This window comes from Ahaetulla prasina, chromosome 6 (genome assembly GCF_028640845.1).
Source record: "Ahaetulla prasina isolate Xishuangbanna chromosome 6, ASM2864084v1, whole genome shotgun sequence".
Classification (NCBI taxonomy): Eukaryota; Metazoa; Chordata; class Lepidosauria; order Squamata; family Colubridae; genus Ahaetulla; species Ahaetulla prasina.
Window position 1 is genome coordinate 46,740,510 of NC_080544.1, and position 19,881 is coordinate 46,760,390.

At 41.1% G+C, this 19,881-nt stretch overlaps 1 protein-coding gene across 8 annotated transcripts in view; it reads left to right on the forward strand.

Moving 5' to 3' along the window:
• ATE1 (arginyltransferase 1) overlaps positions 1-19,881 on the forward strand; it is a 78,390-nt gene that overhangs the window by 54,918 nt on the left and 3,591 nt on the right. For all 8 annotated transcript variants that reach the window (XM_058187271.1, XM_058187273.1, XM_058187272.1 and 5 more), the window contains one exon: positions 2,264-2,384. In XM_058187271.1, the coding sequence (XP_058043254.1) occupies positions 2,264-2,384 (121 nt within the window). The remainder of the gene's footprint in view (positions 1-2,263; positions 2,385-19,881) is intronic.

Below are 19,881 nucleotides of genomic sequence, written 5' to 3' on the forward strand. Positions count from 1 at the left end.
TCTGTGCCTAAAGTTGAAATCTTCTTTGCTGAAAGGATATATATCACCTAAAATTTGGCATTGTAGTTTGATTTTCTTCAAAATAGTTTTTTTTCATAGATTTTGTATAAATGATTATCTTGAAGATATTTATTTAGCTCAGAGATTTTCTCCTCCGGATTTAATGACTAACTTGATTGGTAAAATATGGGCTATTTCAGATTTTATTTTATACAAAGAAAAATGTTCCAAATGTTTAACATTGAGGTGGCATTGTAGAAAGAGAGCAATCCTAATCCATGGTAGAAAAAAAATCAAGAGCAGAAGCTTCTTTTCCAGCTAACAAATTTTATTAAAAGACATAAATTTTCATAAGCTTCACCTTGCTTCATCTGCTACATGGAATGGCTAATACAGCTTTGAATACAATATAATGTGTTAAAGTCAGAAAAGTTGCTATTAACCTCATTTCCATTAAAGTGGCAATGTCTGTGATCTGTCAGACTAGAATAGATTGAATTTTTTATTGGCCAAATGTGATTGGACATACAAGGAATTTGTCTTGGTGCATATGCTGTCAGTGTACATAAAATAAAAGATCTGTTCATTAAGAATTCTAAGGTATAACACTTAATACAAATAAGCAATCAAGAAACAATATCAAAATAAATCGTAAGGATACAAGCAACAAAGTTACAGACATACAGTCATAAGTGGAAGGAGATGGGTGATGGGAATGATGAGAAGATTAATAGTAGTGCAGATTTAGTAATAGTTTGACAGTGTTGAGGGAATTATTTGTTTAGCAGAGTGATGGCATTCGGGAAGAAACTGTTCTTGTGTCTAGTTGTTCTGTGTGCAGTGCTCTATAGCGTCATTTTGAGGGTAGGAGTTGAAACAGTTTATGTCCAGGATATGAGGGGTCTAAATATTTTCACAGCCCTCTTTTTTACTCGGGCAGTATACAGGTCCTCAATGGAAGGCAGGTTGGTAGCAATTGTTTTTTCTGCAGTTCTAATTATCCTCTGAAGTCTGTGTCTGTCTTGTTGGGTTACAGAGCGAAACCAGACAGTTATAGAAGTGCAGATGACAGACTCAGTAATTCCTCTGTAGAACTGTATCAGCAGCTCCTTGGGCAGTTTGAGCTTTCTGAGTTGGCACAGAAAAGATTTAATTTTTCAGAACTGCTTTAAGATTTACTTTCACTAACAGCTTATCTATCACTGAAGATACTGGTTCAGAGCTTTAATTTTGAAGGGACAGAGTGGCTTTGTAGTAGTCTAGATGTAGCTCTCTCCTTTTAAAGAAGCTGCATCTTTTCCTAAGATCACACTGTTGCAGTACCATCTTCAGAAAAGACTTATTTGGATTAAGAATTTGTTTACAGGTGCTAAGCCTGCACCCTTGTGCACTCCGAAACACCCTTTTGTCTTTGAATCCAAACCTCTGCCCAGCCCTATTAACTTCATTATCTTTACTCGTCTTGTAAATGGCTATGTGGTTGAAGTATATGTTGTTGATAATAGGTGATTGCTATTTTCATTTTATATACATACCCTGATTTTTTGTTTGTTTTTAAGTCTTTCAGCTAGAACTAGTTTCCATTTGGTTAAGACAGGTGAAGTAAAGGAGCAGACTTGATAGTTCATGTTCCAGATTTTCTTTCCCCAACTTGGTACCCACCAATTGTGTTGGAGTTGCAGATGCTAAAATTCCAGCCAGTCTGGTGAAGCTGGCAGACATTCTGTGATTTGTAGGTGACGGCTCAACGTTTATTTTATTTAGTATTGGGTTTAATTCCCTTTTATCTTCTCAAAACAATAAACTGTCAGACAAATAGTTTTTAATGTGCAATATCTCTGCTTACAGCAGTTGCCAGTCAAATTAAGATAATTGTAATTAATGTTACCGTTGAAATACCAATTGTTTTTAAAAGGGAGATGCAGTAAAAGATAAAGAGACCGTCCAGTGTTCATATGGATATGCTAATTTTGTCTTCTTTCAAAAGCACATTGCATTCTTCGTAAATGTCTTCAAATTTCCTGGGGGATTCTTGGCACTTTCATATCCAAGAATAAACCAAGTATTATATATATTTTTTAGATTGGCCAAAGTTGGACATCCCTTTGAGATCTATGTACTTAGAGAAATTTACATTTGTCTATATATGCTGTGGCAGGATTGTTTTATTAAGTTTTCATATCTATATTAGGCAGGAGACATTTTGGACAAAGAGATATTTGAATTTGATAAATAGCATGTTATTATTTTCTTTACTTTGCAGGGACAGTATAGACCTTCTGATTTACTATGTCCAGAGACCTATACTTGGATACCCCTTGAGCAGTGTCTGCCTTCTCTTGAGCGTTCAAAATATTCTCGCCTCAATCAAGACTTAAAAATAGGTAGGTGCTTAACTTCAGTTCATTGGAACTTTTGCAGATGCCTTCAGAGTGTTGTTATCAGTCTATAATGTATAAGGCTTCTAAAATTCCTTTAGAATTTTTCACAAGCTATTATATTACTTAAGAAAAAATCCTGTGGTCCATTTCATAAATTCACCAGTTTCAAGTGCTGAAATAACACGATAGTAATGAAGTAATGGAAACACCCATACATGTACATATAGCCTCGGTGAGCAAACCCTTCCATAGGAATGCCCTGTGAAATATTTGTATCCTGTGCAATGTGACATTTTGTGTAAAGATAAACTATTTGTAAGAGGTAGTGTCAGGAACTGGGAAGAACTTATGCACTTCCAATATTGCACTTATTTCATTATCTGTTCCTGAGGAATATATGCATTAGGGTACAGTCTCACATTATATGGTATTGTAGATCTAAAGAAAAATAGGCTTCTCTTTGAAAGACCCTATTTGTGTCATACACGATAGTTTTATGCTTCTTTAAAATGTGAGGCTTTTCCTGGCATTAGGCAAAACCAGTGGTGGGATTCAAATAATTTAACAACTAGTTCTCTGCACTAATGATTTCTTCCAAAAACCAGTTCATCAAACTGTTCAAAAAGTTAACAACCGGTTCTCCCGAAGTGGTGCGAACTGGTTGAATTCCACCACTGGGCAAAACCTATTGCTTTCTAGATTATTTTGTTACAGAAGTAAATGGTTCTTTTTATAAATATGAAAGTGCTTATTTGTCTCTGAATACTTTATCCAGAAGAAAGTAAATCAATTTATAGTTGGTCAGAGTTGTTTATCATGCCGTTTTCTTTGAACAGTACAGCATGTAATGAAGAGCTTTCTGACTTGGCTGATCTGTAAAGCCTGAATTGATTCTGAGATTAAAACAATGCCAAAATACGCCTTGCATGTAAGAGGAAGATTACACTGCTTTATAAATTGAATTCAAACAAAACCATCTGACTATGAGACAGACAAAATGCTGCTTTGAATAGGTGGTCTAGAAAAGATTGCTAAAATGAAGGAACTAATACCCAAATAACAATAGTGATCTTAGCTTAAAGAATTTGAATGTTTGTACCAATTCTACTTCAAAATAATAAATATAAAAGTCTGCCTCTTTATCTATAGTGAATACATAAGTCCAGATACAATATGAATTCAAGCTTGGGTCCTGTGGTTTAAGGAAATTAAAATATAATGCCTGCTGTGAATAAGAGTCATCAAGATTTGTGCAGCTACTAGCATGAAGGAAGCAGTTCGCCATTCCAGAGCTTGTTTCCTGCAGAATACCTCTTTTACAGTCATCAGTTTTTTAAAAAGGCCTTTAATTACAATGCAATGAATATTGGCTTAGGCAGACAGTGGTATGCTCTGTTTCACATGCTATCGTTTGCTATAACAATTTGTGTTATGCAATTGAGTTTGATAGACCACCAGTTTACCAGTTTGATAAAATTGTTGTCAGAATTGAACAATGTAAGACGACAGAGTTCATATTTTCCTATTATCAATAGCTGTAAATGTAAATGACCACCCAGCTTACTTTATTTCAGAAATAATGTATCTTTTACTGAATCTGGTAAGATAAAAATATTATTTATTCTAATAGTGATACTTGTTAGCTACCCTTGAAAGAATTCTTTAGCAATATTCATTTATTGGTGATCATTTCTTCAGACCTACCACACCATAATCTATCAGGCCAAACCTTGATTTTATGGATGTGTATCAGTATAGCGGTTAGTGATGAAAATCTGTTGCTGTAATGGATATCAGGGATCTTCTCACTTTTTTCAGATTGGGGATTGATTTGGTTTTTAGTGGGACATAAGAGCTAGTGAGTGAAGCCGAGGGCGGGCTGTCTGTCTGTCTCTCTCTCTCTCTCTCTTTCTCTTTCTCTCTCTCTCTTTAATTAAACTTTTTAAAAATTAAAGATAATTAATATGATAACTCGTTCATGTTGAATAATTGGCTCCTTCTATCCAACCTAAAACCAACCATCTCGAAATATATTTTAGAGAGTTCTACTGCCTTATAATCTTCAGAGGTATCATACAACTTCAGATAGTAGACTTCTTTTTTAAGCAGTTCACATACACTTCCCTGTTCTATTATTAAAATGCCTTGTAAACAGTTACGTGCTGGGGAAAAATAAAAAGGATTCTCTCTGTAACACAAAGCAAACATCATCCTCACTAGTTTGGATTTAAACACCAGTTATTTTTTATTTATTTATTTATTTATTTATTTATTTATTTATTAGATTTTTATACTGCCCTTCTCTGGAAGGACTCAGGGCGGTGCACAACCAAGTAAAAACAACGAACACGTACACAAATTAAAAACATATTAAAAATCTGATTATAAAATGGCCAATTAAGATTTAAAACTAAAGTAAAATAATCCTAAAAACCCCTTAAAATTCCATCAAGCTAGCCCCTCATGGTGAAATAAGAAAGTCTTGAGCTCGCGTTTAAAGGACCGGAGATCGGGGAATTGACGCAACCCTGGAGGCAACTCATTCCATAGGGCTGGAGCCCCCACAGAGAAGGCCCTCCCCTTGGGGGCCACCAGTCGGTATTGTTTGACTGACGGCACCCTGAGGAGGCCCTCCCTATGGGAGCGCACAGGCCGATGGGAGGCTATAGGTGACAGTAGACGGTCCCGTAAGTAACCCGGTCCTGTGCCATGGAGCAATTTAAAGGTGATGACCAGCACCTTGAATTGTACCCGGAAGACCGCCGGCAACCAGTGCAGGCTGCGCAGGAGCGGTGTTATATGGGAGCATCGCGGTGCCCCTTCTATTACCCGCGCAGCCACATTCTGGACCAGTTGGAACTTCCTGGTGCTCTTCAAGGGGAGCCCCATGTAGAGAGCATTGCAGTAGTCCAGGCAGGAAGTGACAGAGGCATGAGTGACCGTACGAAGGGAATCCCGGTCAAGAAAGGGATGCAACTGGCGAATCAGGCGGACCTGATAAAAAGCTCCCCTGGCGACGGCTGTCATATGTTCTTCTAAGGACAGCCGATCGTCCAGGAGAACGCCTAAGTTATGAACCCTCCCCTGGGGGACCAATGATTTGCCCCCAACAGTCAGCGATGGTGTAAGCTGGCTGTACCGAGATGCTGGCATCCACAGCCACTCTGTCTTGGATGGGTTGAGCTGAAGCTTGTTCTTCCCCATCCAGACCCGCACGGCTTCCAGACACCGGGACATCATGTCAACGGCTTCATTGGGGTGGTTAGGGGTGGAAATGTACAGCTGAGTGTCATCAGCGTACAGATGATATTCCACCCCAAAACCACAGATAATCTCGCCCAGCGGCTTCATATAGATGTTGAACAGGAGAGGCGAGACCCAACCCCTGCGGCACCCCACATATGAGGTGCTTTTTAGCACAAATGTAGCCAATTGTATTTTTCTTTTTACTTTGCAAATTGCAAGTCATATATGAATAGAAGCCAAATAAATAAAATAATTTTGCAGTCCCAGTTGGTACTGAACAGCCTATGCAATGTTCCTCAGACTTTTAAAATGAAAGAATTATCATATAGTGGTACTTAACCTTTTAAAGCTTATGTGATTGTGAAGCAGACATGAGCATAATGCAGGAATAAGATCTACAGAATAAACAGTTCTATATGCTTGTAAAAGATTGGTTATGATTTTCTAGCATTGTTTTATTTGCTTCCCTTTTATAAAGAAGCAAATTACAGTTGTCCATTGAAAAGACAATATAGGCTGTATGATTGTTACTATAGTTATTACCAAAAAATAAAACATATATGTTCATATATATTGATGTAACCAGAAAAATTTTATATGCCCTTTAATGAGCCAAGTTTATATACCAAAGTACTTAAGAATTTATTGTAAATAAATTTTATTTTTAATAAACAGTATATTGATACTGCCTTTGCGATGGATAGGTTTGAAGCAACAATGAAAGTTATGAAGCAGACTTATTTTCTCATAGTTCTTAGAAAAATGTAGAAGGTTATTGTTCCATGAGTTACAAAAGACAGAAAATGTGTTGATTTATTCCCAGGATTGCTTTAGCTTCTTACATCTTGGATCTTGCATCTGTTCTTAATTAACTTTATAAACACTTGAAGGCATTTGAAGTTCACAATCCAATATGATTCTTGATCATAAAATACGTTTAAACAGTACAGATAGTGCTAATGAGCTGTATCCAAATTTGTCAACTGAATTTTAGTATATGCAAGGAAACGCTAATAAGTAGATGAATCACTGGTGGTTCAATAATTCTAGCTATGCTGTGATATTAAAAAAAGAAAACATTCTTTTTTTATTGAAAAAGTTTTACAACAACAATTAAATTTTCCCCCCTCCCTCCAAACCCCCCCTCCCCCCCCGGACTTCCCGGAGCAAACACAAGGTATAGTTCATTAAACAAAACAGTCATACATTAAATTTTTAAAATCTAACACAATTATAATCTTTCTCTCTCACATAACCTGACTTCTTCCATTAAAATCAAAAATAACATCCTTCATTCAAAGGCAATCCGAAATTTCTTAATCTGATATCTATTTTGAATATAGTCAATCCAGTTCTTCCATTCATTTAAATATTTTTCTTGAGTACTGTCTTTCAAGAAGGCTGAGATTTTAGCCATCTCAGCCAAATTGGAAACTTTCAATATCCATTCTTCTATTGTGGGTAATTCTTTTTTCTTCCAATATTGTCCAATCAACAGTCTTGCTGCTGTTATTAAGTTCAAAATCAACTTAGTCTCAATCACTGTACAGTCCGTTGTTATTCCCAAAAGGAAAAATTGCGGTAGGAACTTTATCTTCTTCTTCAGAACATTCTGCATAATCCACCAGATTCTTATCCAGAAAGACTTAATTTTCTTACAAGTCCACCATACATGAAAATATGTAGCATCATCACAATTACATCTCCAACATTTCGCTTGCATATCTGGATACATACATGATAATTTCTTAGGATCTAAATGCCATCTATAAAACATCTTATAAAAATTTTCCCTTAAATTCTGCGCTTGCGTAAATTTAACATTTCTAACCCAAATTTTTTCCCATGTTTCCAACATTATTGGTTCTTGAATATTCTGTGCCCATTTTATCATACAATCCTTTATTAAATCTCTTTCAGAATCTATTTCTATCAACACAGTATACAATCTCTTTATATGCCCCTGAGTTTGATTTCTAATTTGTTTAACCAGATTTTCGTCGTTTTGAATGATACCAATTTTCTGATCTTCTTTCCATCTAGCCTTTAACTGTCCATATTGAAACCAAGTATAATTCCTCCCTTCTTCTTTTAATGTATCCAAAGATTTTAGTTGTAAATTTCCCCTCTCACCACTTCCGGTGGTTTCGTTTTCCCCGGAGGACGTCTGGAATGGCGTCCCGAACTGAGATTCTGTAAAAGCTGGTGAAACAGCGGAGAACGGCTGTTAGCCAGCTTCAAAGCTTTTCTCTGGGTGAAAGAGATTAGCAAGAGCGGCTGGATAGCAGAAGATTGCCCCAGGGGCTCTGCTTTCTTATGCAGAGTCTCGGAGGGGTGCCTGCCTAACCCAGCCCTACTCCAGACTCGGCTCGATCCTGCTAATTAGGCAGGACAAGAGGAAAACGCCCACTTCTGCTCAATTGATTCCGTTTTGAATAACTAAAAGCAGACGGGACAAATACAAGTGATCGATTACTGGGGAAGCAAGAAGAGAGCTGACTTCTACTTCTTTTTAAAAAAGGGGAAAACTTTTTCTCACTTGAACTTAGTGAAGGACGAATACTTAGGGCAATTTATGGAGAGCAAACAGCTCAGATAATAATTAATGGTAGTTTGACAGATAGTTTTAAAATTGTGAAAGGAACAAGGCAGGGGTGTCCTTTATCACCTTTATTGTTTATTTTATCTTTGGAACCTTTATTGGATAAGATAAGAGAGTTAAGGGAGATAGAGGGTATTAGAATTAGAAGATATGAATATAAAGTCAGAGCATTTGCAGATGATTTGGTTGTTATGTTGACTCAGCCTATAAATTCGAGTGTATATTTGTTGGAAGTAATTAATCAATATGGAAGGGTCTCAGGGTTTAAAGTGAATCAAAATAAAACAAAAGTGTTAACCAAAAATATGATTAAGAACCAGAAAGAAAAACTAGAGGAAATAACAGGATTTGAAATTGTAAAAAAGGTTAAATATTTAGGAGTCTTTCTTACTTCATCAAATGGAAAATTGTATAAGAATAATTATGATGTGTTATGGAAAAAAATTCAGAAGGAAATGAATACTTGGAAAAAATTACAATTATCTTTGTTGGGGAGAATAGCAGCTATAAAAATGAATGTTTTGCCTAAATTCTTGTTCTTGTTTCAGATGATACCAATAATTAAGAAAGATAAAAATTTGGATGAATGGCAGATTGGAATTAATAAATTTATATGGGAAGGGAAAAAAGCGAGAGTCAAAATGAAAATAATGCAAGATACATGGGAAAGAGGAGGATTAAAAATGCCTAATTTAAAACTGTATTATGAAGCAGTTGTTCTTTCGGTAATAAGTGATTGGTTTAATTTGACGGAGGAAAGGATTTTGAATATAGAAGGTTATGATTTATTATATGGTTGGCATGCATATTTATTGTATGATAAGAAAGTAGATAAAGCTTTTAAGAATCATGTGTTGAGAATTTCTCTTCTGCGTGTCTGGAAAAAATATTATTATAAGTTAAATTATAAAATTCCTATATGGGTATGTCCTCGGCACGCAGTAGAGAATATAAATATAGAACAGGAACAAGAAATGATTACTTATAAAAAAAGAAAACATTTTTATCTGAACAAAGAATGTCTGTTACATAAGCAGAAATATGTTAATCTTTGCTAATAAATTATTGTTCTCCAAATAAATGAAAGCATGTTTATGATGATTATAATTTTGTAAGATTTCAGTTTCCCATCAACTAGAACAAGAAAAAAATAGAACTAGTTTTAGAGTAACATTTATTGTGTTCATAGTATGAAGTCTAAAACCATTTCTTAGGAAACAAACTATTTTGAAAGTCTAAATGTCACTTCAGCATTACAGTGCTATATATTCCACGGAGAGATAGATGACTGACTTTAGCCTAATGCTCTTAATGTATATGCTTGAAAAAGCATTGTTTAAAGACGTATTACACAAAAGTGGTGCTGGAACTACCTATATTGTGTTTTATATATAGAATACTGATCATGCAGTATGGATTTCTCAGCAGTGCTCTATATTTTGGTCCTTGCTGACTTGTCATGAGCTTGATAATCTGCTATCCAGAAACTATATTCAATAATATAGTATCTGGCGCACGGGATGCTTAGATCTGGCCTGCGGGAACACCCTGGAAACAGTGAAAGACTGGCCCGTGGTGCCTCTGCCAGTGAAAATGGAGCTTGGAAGGGCCATTTGCATCTCTTGCAAGCTTCGTTTTTGCTGACAGAGGGTTGCAGGAGGCCGTCGCAGCCAAAAAGAGAGTTCGGGAGCCCATTTTCTCTGTCAGAGCGCTCGGGCCACCACAAGTGCCCCTGACATGAATGATGTCAAGCTGGCCACACCCACTCTGGCCAACCCCGGCCCCCTGAGGTCAAACACAACCCTGATGCGCTTGACCCCCGAGATCAAACACAATCCTGATGTGGCCCTCATTGAAATCGACTTTGACAACCCTGGTCTAAAGCATATCCTATCCTGAGTCCACATAGTAAGGCAAAAGGCATGAACCAACAACCCAGATAAAAAAAATCAACCAAGAATACTTAAAAGCAGACAACAGCATAGCTTAGAGTTCAGTCAACCAAGTGCAGTATACAAACTAATCAGGCTCAGAGAAGAGTCAAGAGTTTGCAACAATATTAAGTAAGGTTTGGAATCAAGGAACAAAATTGTTTCAGGATTTGACTGCCTCCAGACAGAGGCTTAATTGCTGCAGTTCAAATATTGGACTCTTCAGTAGTTATATTCTATAGTACCTTGATCCAAAGGGGTTCTTCCTAACTACTTAAGCATTTATTTGTTTCTACCCTTTGGCAATAGTCTCAAAGTTCCCCCAAATTTAAGAAACCATCCTAACCCTAACCCTAGCTTGTTAACCTTGAACTTCTCCAGGATTGGACAGATGAGGATAGTGGAAGATAAATTACTGATGTCTCAGTGTTAGGTTTTGATGCCACCAAATCTTAACATTCCTTACTCTTTCCCTGTTCTAACTCTTTTTCCCTGGACAGAGATTTATCCAGACGACGTTAACATTCATATTATTAAAATATAGATATTGTCCAAAACCTCTATCATGAAAAATGATTAATCTGAATTTAAAAAGTAGTGAAGTATGCTGTATATATACTTCATGGTATATATGTGTAAAATTGATCCTAACAGATCAGTATTGTTGTCTGGAAATGCCAGAATCATTTATACAGTAATCAAGAATTATACCATTTTTATGTGTCATTCTTTAACAGCTGTAAAGGGTTTTTAGATTCCGTTATTCAGTTAAAGCCATTCTGTTTAAGGGTTACAATAAAGTGATTTTCTTTTCTTTTGACTGGCTCTTGGCATTAAAACAATAGCTGAATTCAAACTGACTAAATAACTAGTACTGTTGCTGTGACAGGAACTCTTATTTGCTTTTTTGAGATTAGTTTATACATAAAGCTATATTAAAAGAGTGTGGTAGCATTATTTAACTTGAGGGGGTGGTTTGGTACTTTTTGATCGCTTTTTATTCTGAAATTTACAATTTTTTAAAGACTGGAGCTAGATAGCAGTCTTTTAAAAAGGGAATAATCTGTTAAAGTTCTCGATTAAAATTATTACTTTTGTGTATGTGTATATATATGTATCTACTGACGGCAGACATGTTCCAAAGCCTTTGACATGATTTCTATTTGTCTGTTTTTTATTATTATGGATCTACATAGTTTGTTTCCTGGAATTTCAAGATCCAATAATTAAATTCCAAATGTAACATCACATGACTGTGCCTGAGTTTACCACTTTTTTTTGCAGCAGTGGTTAAGTGAAATAGGCAGTCATTAAATGAATCCATTTTATCCAAGGGTGGGTTTTTTTGCCAGAAAACAAAAGTAAATGCCAGAAATCTGTAAAAAATGCCAGAAATCACAATCATGTAACTGCAGGATGCTGCAAATGGCCAAAAATGTTATCACATGTTCAAAATGTGATCACATGACCGTAGGAAGTATGCAGCTATTGAAACTTCAAAATTGGGTTTTAAGTACCGGGGGGCGGGGGTTGCTGTATACTTTATACAATCGCTAAGTGGTTGTTAAGCTAGAACTAACTGTAAGTGATATACATACATAAACAAACAAACAAATAAAAGTTGCACTGTGTGTGTTGAATGGAGAACTCCACAAATTACTTTTTGAAATGCACATATGACTCCTGAAACACTTCAAGGAGAACAGAATGAACTGGCAGTAAATAGTTAAAGCACAAAATGTTTTGTACATCTCTATTTTTAACGTTTATTTTAGTAATTTTAACTATTACTCGCCTATTACAATTGCTGCTTTAACAAAGGATATGTTTGTGAGAACAGCATAAAACATTTTTTAAAAGAATGAACTGGCACTAAATAGTTAAAGCACAAAATGTTTTATACATTTTATATAATGTTTAACTATTATTCACCTGTTACATTTGCGGCTTTAACAAAAGATAATTTTGTGACAGCAGCATAAAACATTTTTTTTTAAAAATGAGGCCAGAAGCTATCACCGAGGACCTTCTAGTGTGAACTATTTGTGGTCTTAGCTACTATCTGTATGATCTTTATTAAGTGATAGTATTGTACTCAAAGAGTTGCTGCATTTACCTATAATGCTGACATAATCCTTTAAATTATGATTGCTGGGACAAACTGTTTATGCTAGTAGTGCAAACATAATGCAAAACCACAATGGGGAGTGAATCCATTTTCTCATTGTCGGGGGAAACGGCGGTCAGGATTGAGAAAATCCTCTGGCTTGCCGTAGGACCGAGTCTGGATAGTTTAACGAGCCCCGCCTCCATGCGCTGTGCTCCAGCTTTTCGACTCGGTCCTTGCCAGGACCAGACGCGTCGTGCTTGTTTTCCCTAAATTGACAGCTTCTTACTAAATTAGACATATTGCCAGCACGAAGGAGTTTTTTAACCCAAATCCGCTGAGGGCCGGGGAAAATTGACCTTAATCAGTTGCCCGGCAGTTTCCTGGGTCAGCGACCACGGGCTTGTCCCTGACGCGCGCCCAGAAGGCTCGCTGCTAATTATTCCCGCAGCGAGCAGCCGACTGCTCATTTGCATCCAGGCAGCAGCTGAGGCAGAGAGCGGCTTTATTGTCTTTTTCGCGCCGCAGATTTCTTGTTGCTTTGACTCTGCGCTGACTGAAGCGGGGATTTGTAAAAAAAAAAAAAATCCCTTTCCTCATATCACGCTTTAAGCCTTGCGGCTAGCGATTCGGCAGCGGGGGAGAAGGGAATCCCCCTCCCTTCATTAACAATCGCCTCTCAAGCCTTGAGGCGGACGATTGACAACGGTTAGCAATAAAGAGAAAGCTGCCTCACTAGTCATTTTTTACATCGCGCTAGCAGCCTATCGGCGAGCGATATTTAAAGGTCTAGTTTAATTTTACATCGCGTTTGCAGCCCCTTTTTTTCTGGCGAGCGATAATCCACAGAACTGAATCTGCAAGGTCGTGAGTAATCCTTTTTTTCTTTGATTCTACCGGAGCGGTTTATTTGGCGGGAGACTAAAGAAAATGGCGGAGGCCAGCCGAGCTGTAACAAGCAAAGGCTCCTCAGATAAGGCGCGAAGCCGCCATTTTAGCGATCCTGGGGAGGGCCCCTCAGGCAACGCCTCTCAAGTCCCTAATTCAGGGTATCTTTCCCACACGGTCAAATCCAAGCCTCTGTCCAAAGCAGAGGAATGGCGCCACAAAGCCTTGGAAAAGGCAATTTCAAAATCTGTTAAGAAGACGGCCAAGTCAGTCAGACCTCCCCCTGAGGAAGAATTTCCTCAGGGACCAAGGCCCTCCCCCATCCCTCCCTCTTCCAATTCCGGGGCCTGGTCCCCTGATCGCTCTGCCTTTACTACTGTGTCTAATTATTCTGAGGCTGCTCCTTTATTCCAAGCACTACCTGGCCCATCAGAGGCAGATGCCCTTTTTCAGGCCAGGCCATTTCCGGAGCAAGCTCAATCCACCACTCCATCACTTCAATTTCAACCCTGGTCAGTGCAGTCTGAATCTCACCCCTCAATTTTAACCGCACCTACCACAGTTCAACAGACCATGTCCTCCAGTACAGGGCCTAGCTCACTGCCACCCTTGCCTATGGCTAGCCCAGTTCAACAGCCACAAGAACAAATTATTCAATTACCTGAATCGTTTGGGCTACTTATCTCAGAAGCCATCCGACAAGAGATGTCACAATACCACCATCAGAACTCTGCTGCTTCTCATCCTGAGCTCCCCAGAGCAAACACCCTTTCCAAGGCTCAGATGTCAGGAGTGATTATCTGGGCATTCACATCACGAGCATTCACCTATCTCTATTGGCCAGGAGTCCTTTTCTGAAGATGAGGATGCAAGAGAATTGGCACTGTCAGATGACGAGGGGTTAGCCCCAGATCAACCCTCCTTCGTGGGTCTCTTTAAACCCCACCTTTTCCGTTCCCTACTTTTCAAAGCTCAAACCTCCACGGGCCTAGGAGTCACGACATTTACTCCTACAGGCCAGACTGCGCAAGACCCGTCAGGCCACCTATTTGCAGAACCCACAATTATTTCGGAGACCATCCCGGCTCCTAAACTTTTTATTGATGTTGTCCAGCGACAGTGGCAAAACCCAAGTTCTGGGTCAAATCCAAATGCGCAGGACAAAAAATTTTACAATGTGGCAACTGACTTAGACAAAATACTGCAGGTCCCTTCTGTGGACGCACCCGTAGCAGCTTTGGCGGCCTCCTCCCATCTTGCAGGGCCGGCGGAGGAATCTTTACGTCCAGAGGACAAACGAGCGGACCGCACCATCAGGGTCCATCAGGGCTTCCACCGCGGCTTTGTTCTTCAACAGATCGGCTCTGCTCTGGCTCAAGCAACTCCAGAGCAGGATCCCTTCAACAGATCTCAGGTCCCATCAGGATATAAATAAGGTTGTGGCCGCTTTGGAGTTCTCAGCTGACGCTTCGCTTAATGCGGCTAGATTTTCCTCCAAAGCCATGGGTTCCGCGGTCTCTTCCCGTCGGCTCCTCTGGCTCAGACATTGGCAAGCCGACACTCGCAGTAAATGGCGCCTAGCAGCCGCCCCCTTCTCTGGAACCGACCTCTTTGGTGCTTGCCTTGATCCCATTGTGATAGAAACAAAGGATAAAAAGAAGATTCTCCCATCGCTCTCTCGGAGAGGGGAGCTTCGCCACCAACCTAGTATGGTTTCCAGGCCTGACACTTATTTTCGTCCGCAGCCATTTCGTGCGCCGGAATCAGGAGGTTTTTCCACTCGATCCCAACGCTACTTCTCGTCCAGAGGGAGGCAATCCCAAGATGGGCAGGTTAGACCGGGATCTCGGTTTCCCAATAGAAAACCCTTCCGGGGGGGAGGGGTAGAGCGTTTAGACGCTCCAAGTGATTCTAGCTGAGTTTTCCCATTGGTGCGCGTTTAACCCACTTTCATGTCCAATGGGAACACTCAACCACCGATAAGTGGGTTAGGAACACCATTAGGTATGGTCTCTACCTAGAGTTCCGCTCCGTCCCTCCGACAACCTTCGTGCGATGCCCGGTTTCACGCAATCCTACCACCAACTCCTTAGTTTCGGAAGCCATTGGGCACCTGGTGGCTATAAGGGCAATTGAACCGGTGCCCTTAGACCAACATGGGCACGGTTTTTACTCTCGATTATTCGTTGTGCCCAAGTCGTCGGGGGGCTGGAGGGCGATTCTGGATTTGAAGGCTCTTAACAATCATATTGTCTATCGCAAATTCAAAATGAATTCCCTCCGATCCATTTTGGAGTGTATCCGGCCGGGGGACCTCCTCTCGTCTATTGACTTGACGGAGGCCTACCTACACATTCCTATCTGCCCTGACCATCGGGAATTTCTTCATTTTTGTTACCGGGGTCAACATTACCAGTACAGAGCTTACCCTTCGGGCTGTCTTCAGCTCCTCAGGTTTTTACCAAGGTCCTGTCAGTTTTGTTAGCTCATATTCGCACCTATCCAGTTAGGCTTCAAGCCTACCTTGATGACATATTAATATTGTCATCTTCCTTATCTTCAGCAAGTCACGACGTGTCTATTACCATCCAGATCCTCCAGGATCATGGATTCTCCATCAACTGGGGTAAGAGCCACCTTTCCCCATCCACCTCTATTGTTCACCTCGGGGCGGTGATAGACACATCTAGGTCCTTGGTCTTCCTTTCAGAGGACAGACAAAATAGCCTCTACTCCTTGGGGGCTCAGTGCCAGAGGGCGGGACCCATTTCCTTGCTTCAGCTTTCTCAGCTCCTAGGGAAAATGGTGTCCACATTCGACATTGTCCCCTGGTCTTGCCTCCACAGCCGATCCCTTCAGTGGTTCATGCTTCCTCACCAACGGAAAAGGATCAGCTCCTCCCTCCGGAAGGTTGTCCTTCCTGAAGAGGTTTGAACATCCTTGCAATGGTGGACGTCCCCGGCCATCTCCCAGGGTACCTGCTTCAGGGAACCCTCTCGTGTGACCATCACCACAGATGCCAGCCTCTTCGGATGGGGGGCTCACTTGGGACCACACATGGCACAAGGGTATTGGTCAACGCGAGTCCCGGTACATCTTTTGGAACTGCGGGCTATTCGTTTAGCACTACAGGCATTCTTAACTCAAATTGCCAATCGCGATGTGTTAATTTTGACCGACAACACCACGGCGAAGGCCCACGTGAACCGGATGGGCGGCACACATTCTCTCTCCCTCCTCCAGGAGTCGCTTCGACTTGGTTACTGGGCAGAATTGCATCTCACATCCCTGAAGGCGGTTCACATTTCGGGAGTTACCAACGTTACAGCGGACTCCCTCAGTCGGGGTACGGTCGATCAGGCGGAATGGGCTCTCACAACGGATCTATTCAACGAACTATCCTCCCGCTTTGGCAAGCCCTTGGTGGACCTATTCTCCTCGGACTCCAATCACCAGCTCCCGAGGTACTTCACTCGATTCCCGTCCCAGGGAGCGGAGGCAAAAGATGCCCTGCGCAGCAAGTGGCCTCGGGGCCTTCTCTACGCCTTCCCTCCTCTGCCCTTGATTCCCAGGGTAATCCGCAAGCTTCTGGAGGAGGAAACCGAGTTACTCCTGGTGGCACCTTATTGGCCCAGGAGGCCTTGGTTTGCAGACCTTCTTGCCCTATCAGCACAGGATCCATGGCAGATACCAGGGAACAGAGTGACCCTTTGCCAGGACCCTTTGCCAGGGCAACATCCAGACCCTCAATGGCTCCGCCTGACCATTTGGAGGTTGAGCAGCTCCTCCTAACCAGAGCTAGAGTTCCCTCCAATATTATCCCTACCATTCAAGCGGCTCGCCGCGAATCCATGTCTCGTATTTACCAAACTACATGGCAGACCTTCGCTGCCTGGTGTGCTGCTCGTTCTCGGTCGCCGACTTCGGCTTCTGTTCTCCAAGTACTGGAATTCCTGCATGACGGATTCGAATCTGGCCTCGCACCTAACACCCTGAGATGACAGCTAGCAACCATATCTTCGATACTTACCTGTGGATCTTCTTATCCTCTCCTCCGCGATTTCCTGCGTGGGGCTGCTAATCTGAGGCCTCCGGTGGTCCATCGTTTTCCATCATGGAGTCTACACAAGGTTCTGTCTGCCTTGACTCAAACACCCTTAGAACCGTTACGAGAAGTCTCTCTTCAGTTCCTCTCTTTTAAAGTTTCCTTTCTAATAGCCATCACATCTGCCCACAGAGTTTCTGAACTCTCAGCACTATCCATTCGTCGGGATCTCTGTGTTTTTTACAAGGACAGGATGGTTCTCCGCTTGGATCCTACTTTCCTCACCAAAGTTAACACGATATTCCACTGCACGCATGAGCTCATTCTTCCGAACTTCTGTCCGAATCCTCGAAAGCCACAAGAGTTTGTGTGGCACACATTAGACGTCCGCCGAGCATTAAAGATTTACATTCGCCGCACTGAGTCAATACGCAAAACGGAGGCGTTCTTCGTCTCTTTTCAGCCCACGTCTATTGGATCAAGAGACTCCAAATCGGTTCTCTCCAGATGGATCAGGGCCACTATAATCACTGCTTATGAAAGACAGGCTCTTCCAGTTCCTCGACGGATCTTAGCACACTCTACGAGGAGTGCCTCTATTTCAGCGGCCTGGGCTACTCATGCTTCACTGGAGGAAATATGTAGGGCTGCAGCATGGTCGAACCCGACGGCGTTCATCCGTCATTATTGGTTGGATGCGTATGCGTCTTCTGATGCGGCCTTTGGAAGACGAGTTCTTCAGGCGATCCACAAGGATTCGGAGTGATTTGTCGGCCTTCTCCCACCCGGATGGACATCTAGCTTTGGTATGTCCCAATCCTGACCGCCGTTTCCCCCGACAATGAGAATGGGGTTGGCTTACCTGCCTGATACGCCCCTTCTAGGAGAGGGGAAAACGGCGGTCAGTCCTTTCCCTGTCATTCGGCCAACTGGGGGGGGGGGCACCGGGGGGGTGAACTCTAACTTTCTATCGTTTCAGCACGACATGTCAGTCTGCGTCTATGTCCTCGCCGAAAAGCTGGAGCACAGCGCATGGAGGGGGGCTCGTTAAACTTTCCAAACTCGGTCCTACGGCAAGCCAGAGATTTTCCCAATCCTGACCGCCGTTTCCCCGACAATGAGAATGGGGTTGGCTTACCTGCCTGATACGCCTTCTAGGAGAGGGGAAACGCAGTCAGTCCTTTCCTGTCATTCGCCAACTGGGGGCACGGGGTGAACTCTAACTTTCTATCGTTTCAGCACGACATGTCAGTCTGCGTCTATGTCCTCGCCGAAAAGCTGGAGCACAGCGCATGGAGGGGGGCTCGTTAAACTTTCCAAACTCGGTCCTACGGCAAGCCAGAGATTTTCCCAATCCTGACCGCCGTTTCCCCCTCTCCTAGAAGGGGCGTATCAGGCAGGTAAGCCAACGCCCAATTTAACTAAACCCAAATAAATTATATCATATAGAAATGTGTTGTGTTATAATACTGACTCCTTGTGTAGTCAGCCAGTCTCAACTTGAATGGACTTTGCATTGCAGTTCTAGAATTCAAAAAGTGTATCCTGTGGGCATACAGAGCCTGCCAGTGGCTATTGTGTGATTATCGGAGCTCCCACATAATGTTGAGTTTTCCTACTGTATATGTTTGGATTGGATGTCAAGTGTATTTTACTCATGAAAAACACACAAAAATGAGTAATATTTTAAAGCGTGTCTCTTGACATAGTACGCAATCTCATGCAACCCTCCAGGGCAGTGTTCTGATTCCTTTCTCAGATAGTTTCTTATTCAGTAGCAAGCCTGATGATTAGTTAGTTTGTATGGCTAAGTATGGCCAATGAGGAGCCATATGATCAAGGCTCTGGTCTAGTTACAGAGTTGTGACTAAATATCTATCTTACCAATAAGAATAAGGCCTCTGGTGGCTCAGCAGACTAAGTCTGTCTGTTATTAACACAGCTGCTTGCAATTACTGCAAGTTCAAGTCCCACCAGGCCCAAGGTTGACTCAGCCTTCCATCCTTTATAAGGTAGGTAAAATGAGGACCCAGATTGTTGGGGGCAATAAAAGTTGACTTTGTATACAATATACAAATGGATGAAGAGTATTGCTTAACACAAGGTAAGCCGCCCTGAGTCTTCGGAGAAGGGCGGGATATAAATTCAAATTTAAAAAAAAGAATACAAAATTACGATTAAAAGATTGAAGGAAGCAGGGGGAGGGATCTACTATTTGTCCATCAACCAACTCAAGCAAGATGCTTGCTGTTCTTTATGGTATCTTGCTTACTTGATGTAAGCTACTAGCTCATATTTATAGTTCTTTCTGTCTTTGTTTGCCATATAAATCCTGTGATGAAGTATTAAGGTGATACTTAATTACTTTCAGAAAAGCATTTCCTGGCAAAGTCTTGCATGGATAAATTTAAATAAGTAATACCTTCATGCGATTAGTGTATATTTGTAATTACCTTGTACATGAGCCATAAATAACTAAGACACCTGAATTGAAATTATAATTTGTGCAATTTTAATTTGACAGTCTGTTCTTTAGAGGTTGTAACACATGAGGTGGGGGAAGGAGGGAGAGGAAGAAAGGGAGAGTGGGAGGGAGAGAGCGCACTGCCTGCATCAAAAAGCATTCCTTAAGGATTTGGAGCGTATAAGTCAATTTATACTGATATTAAGTATAACATAAA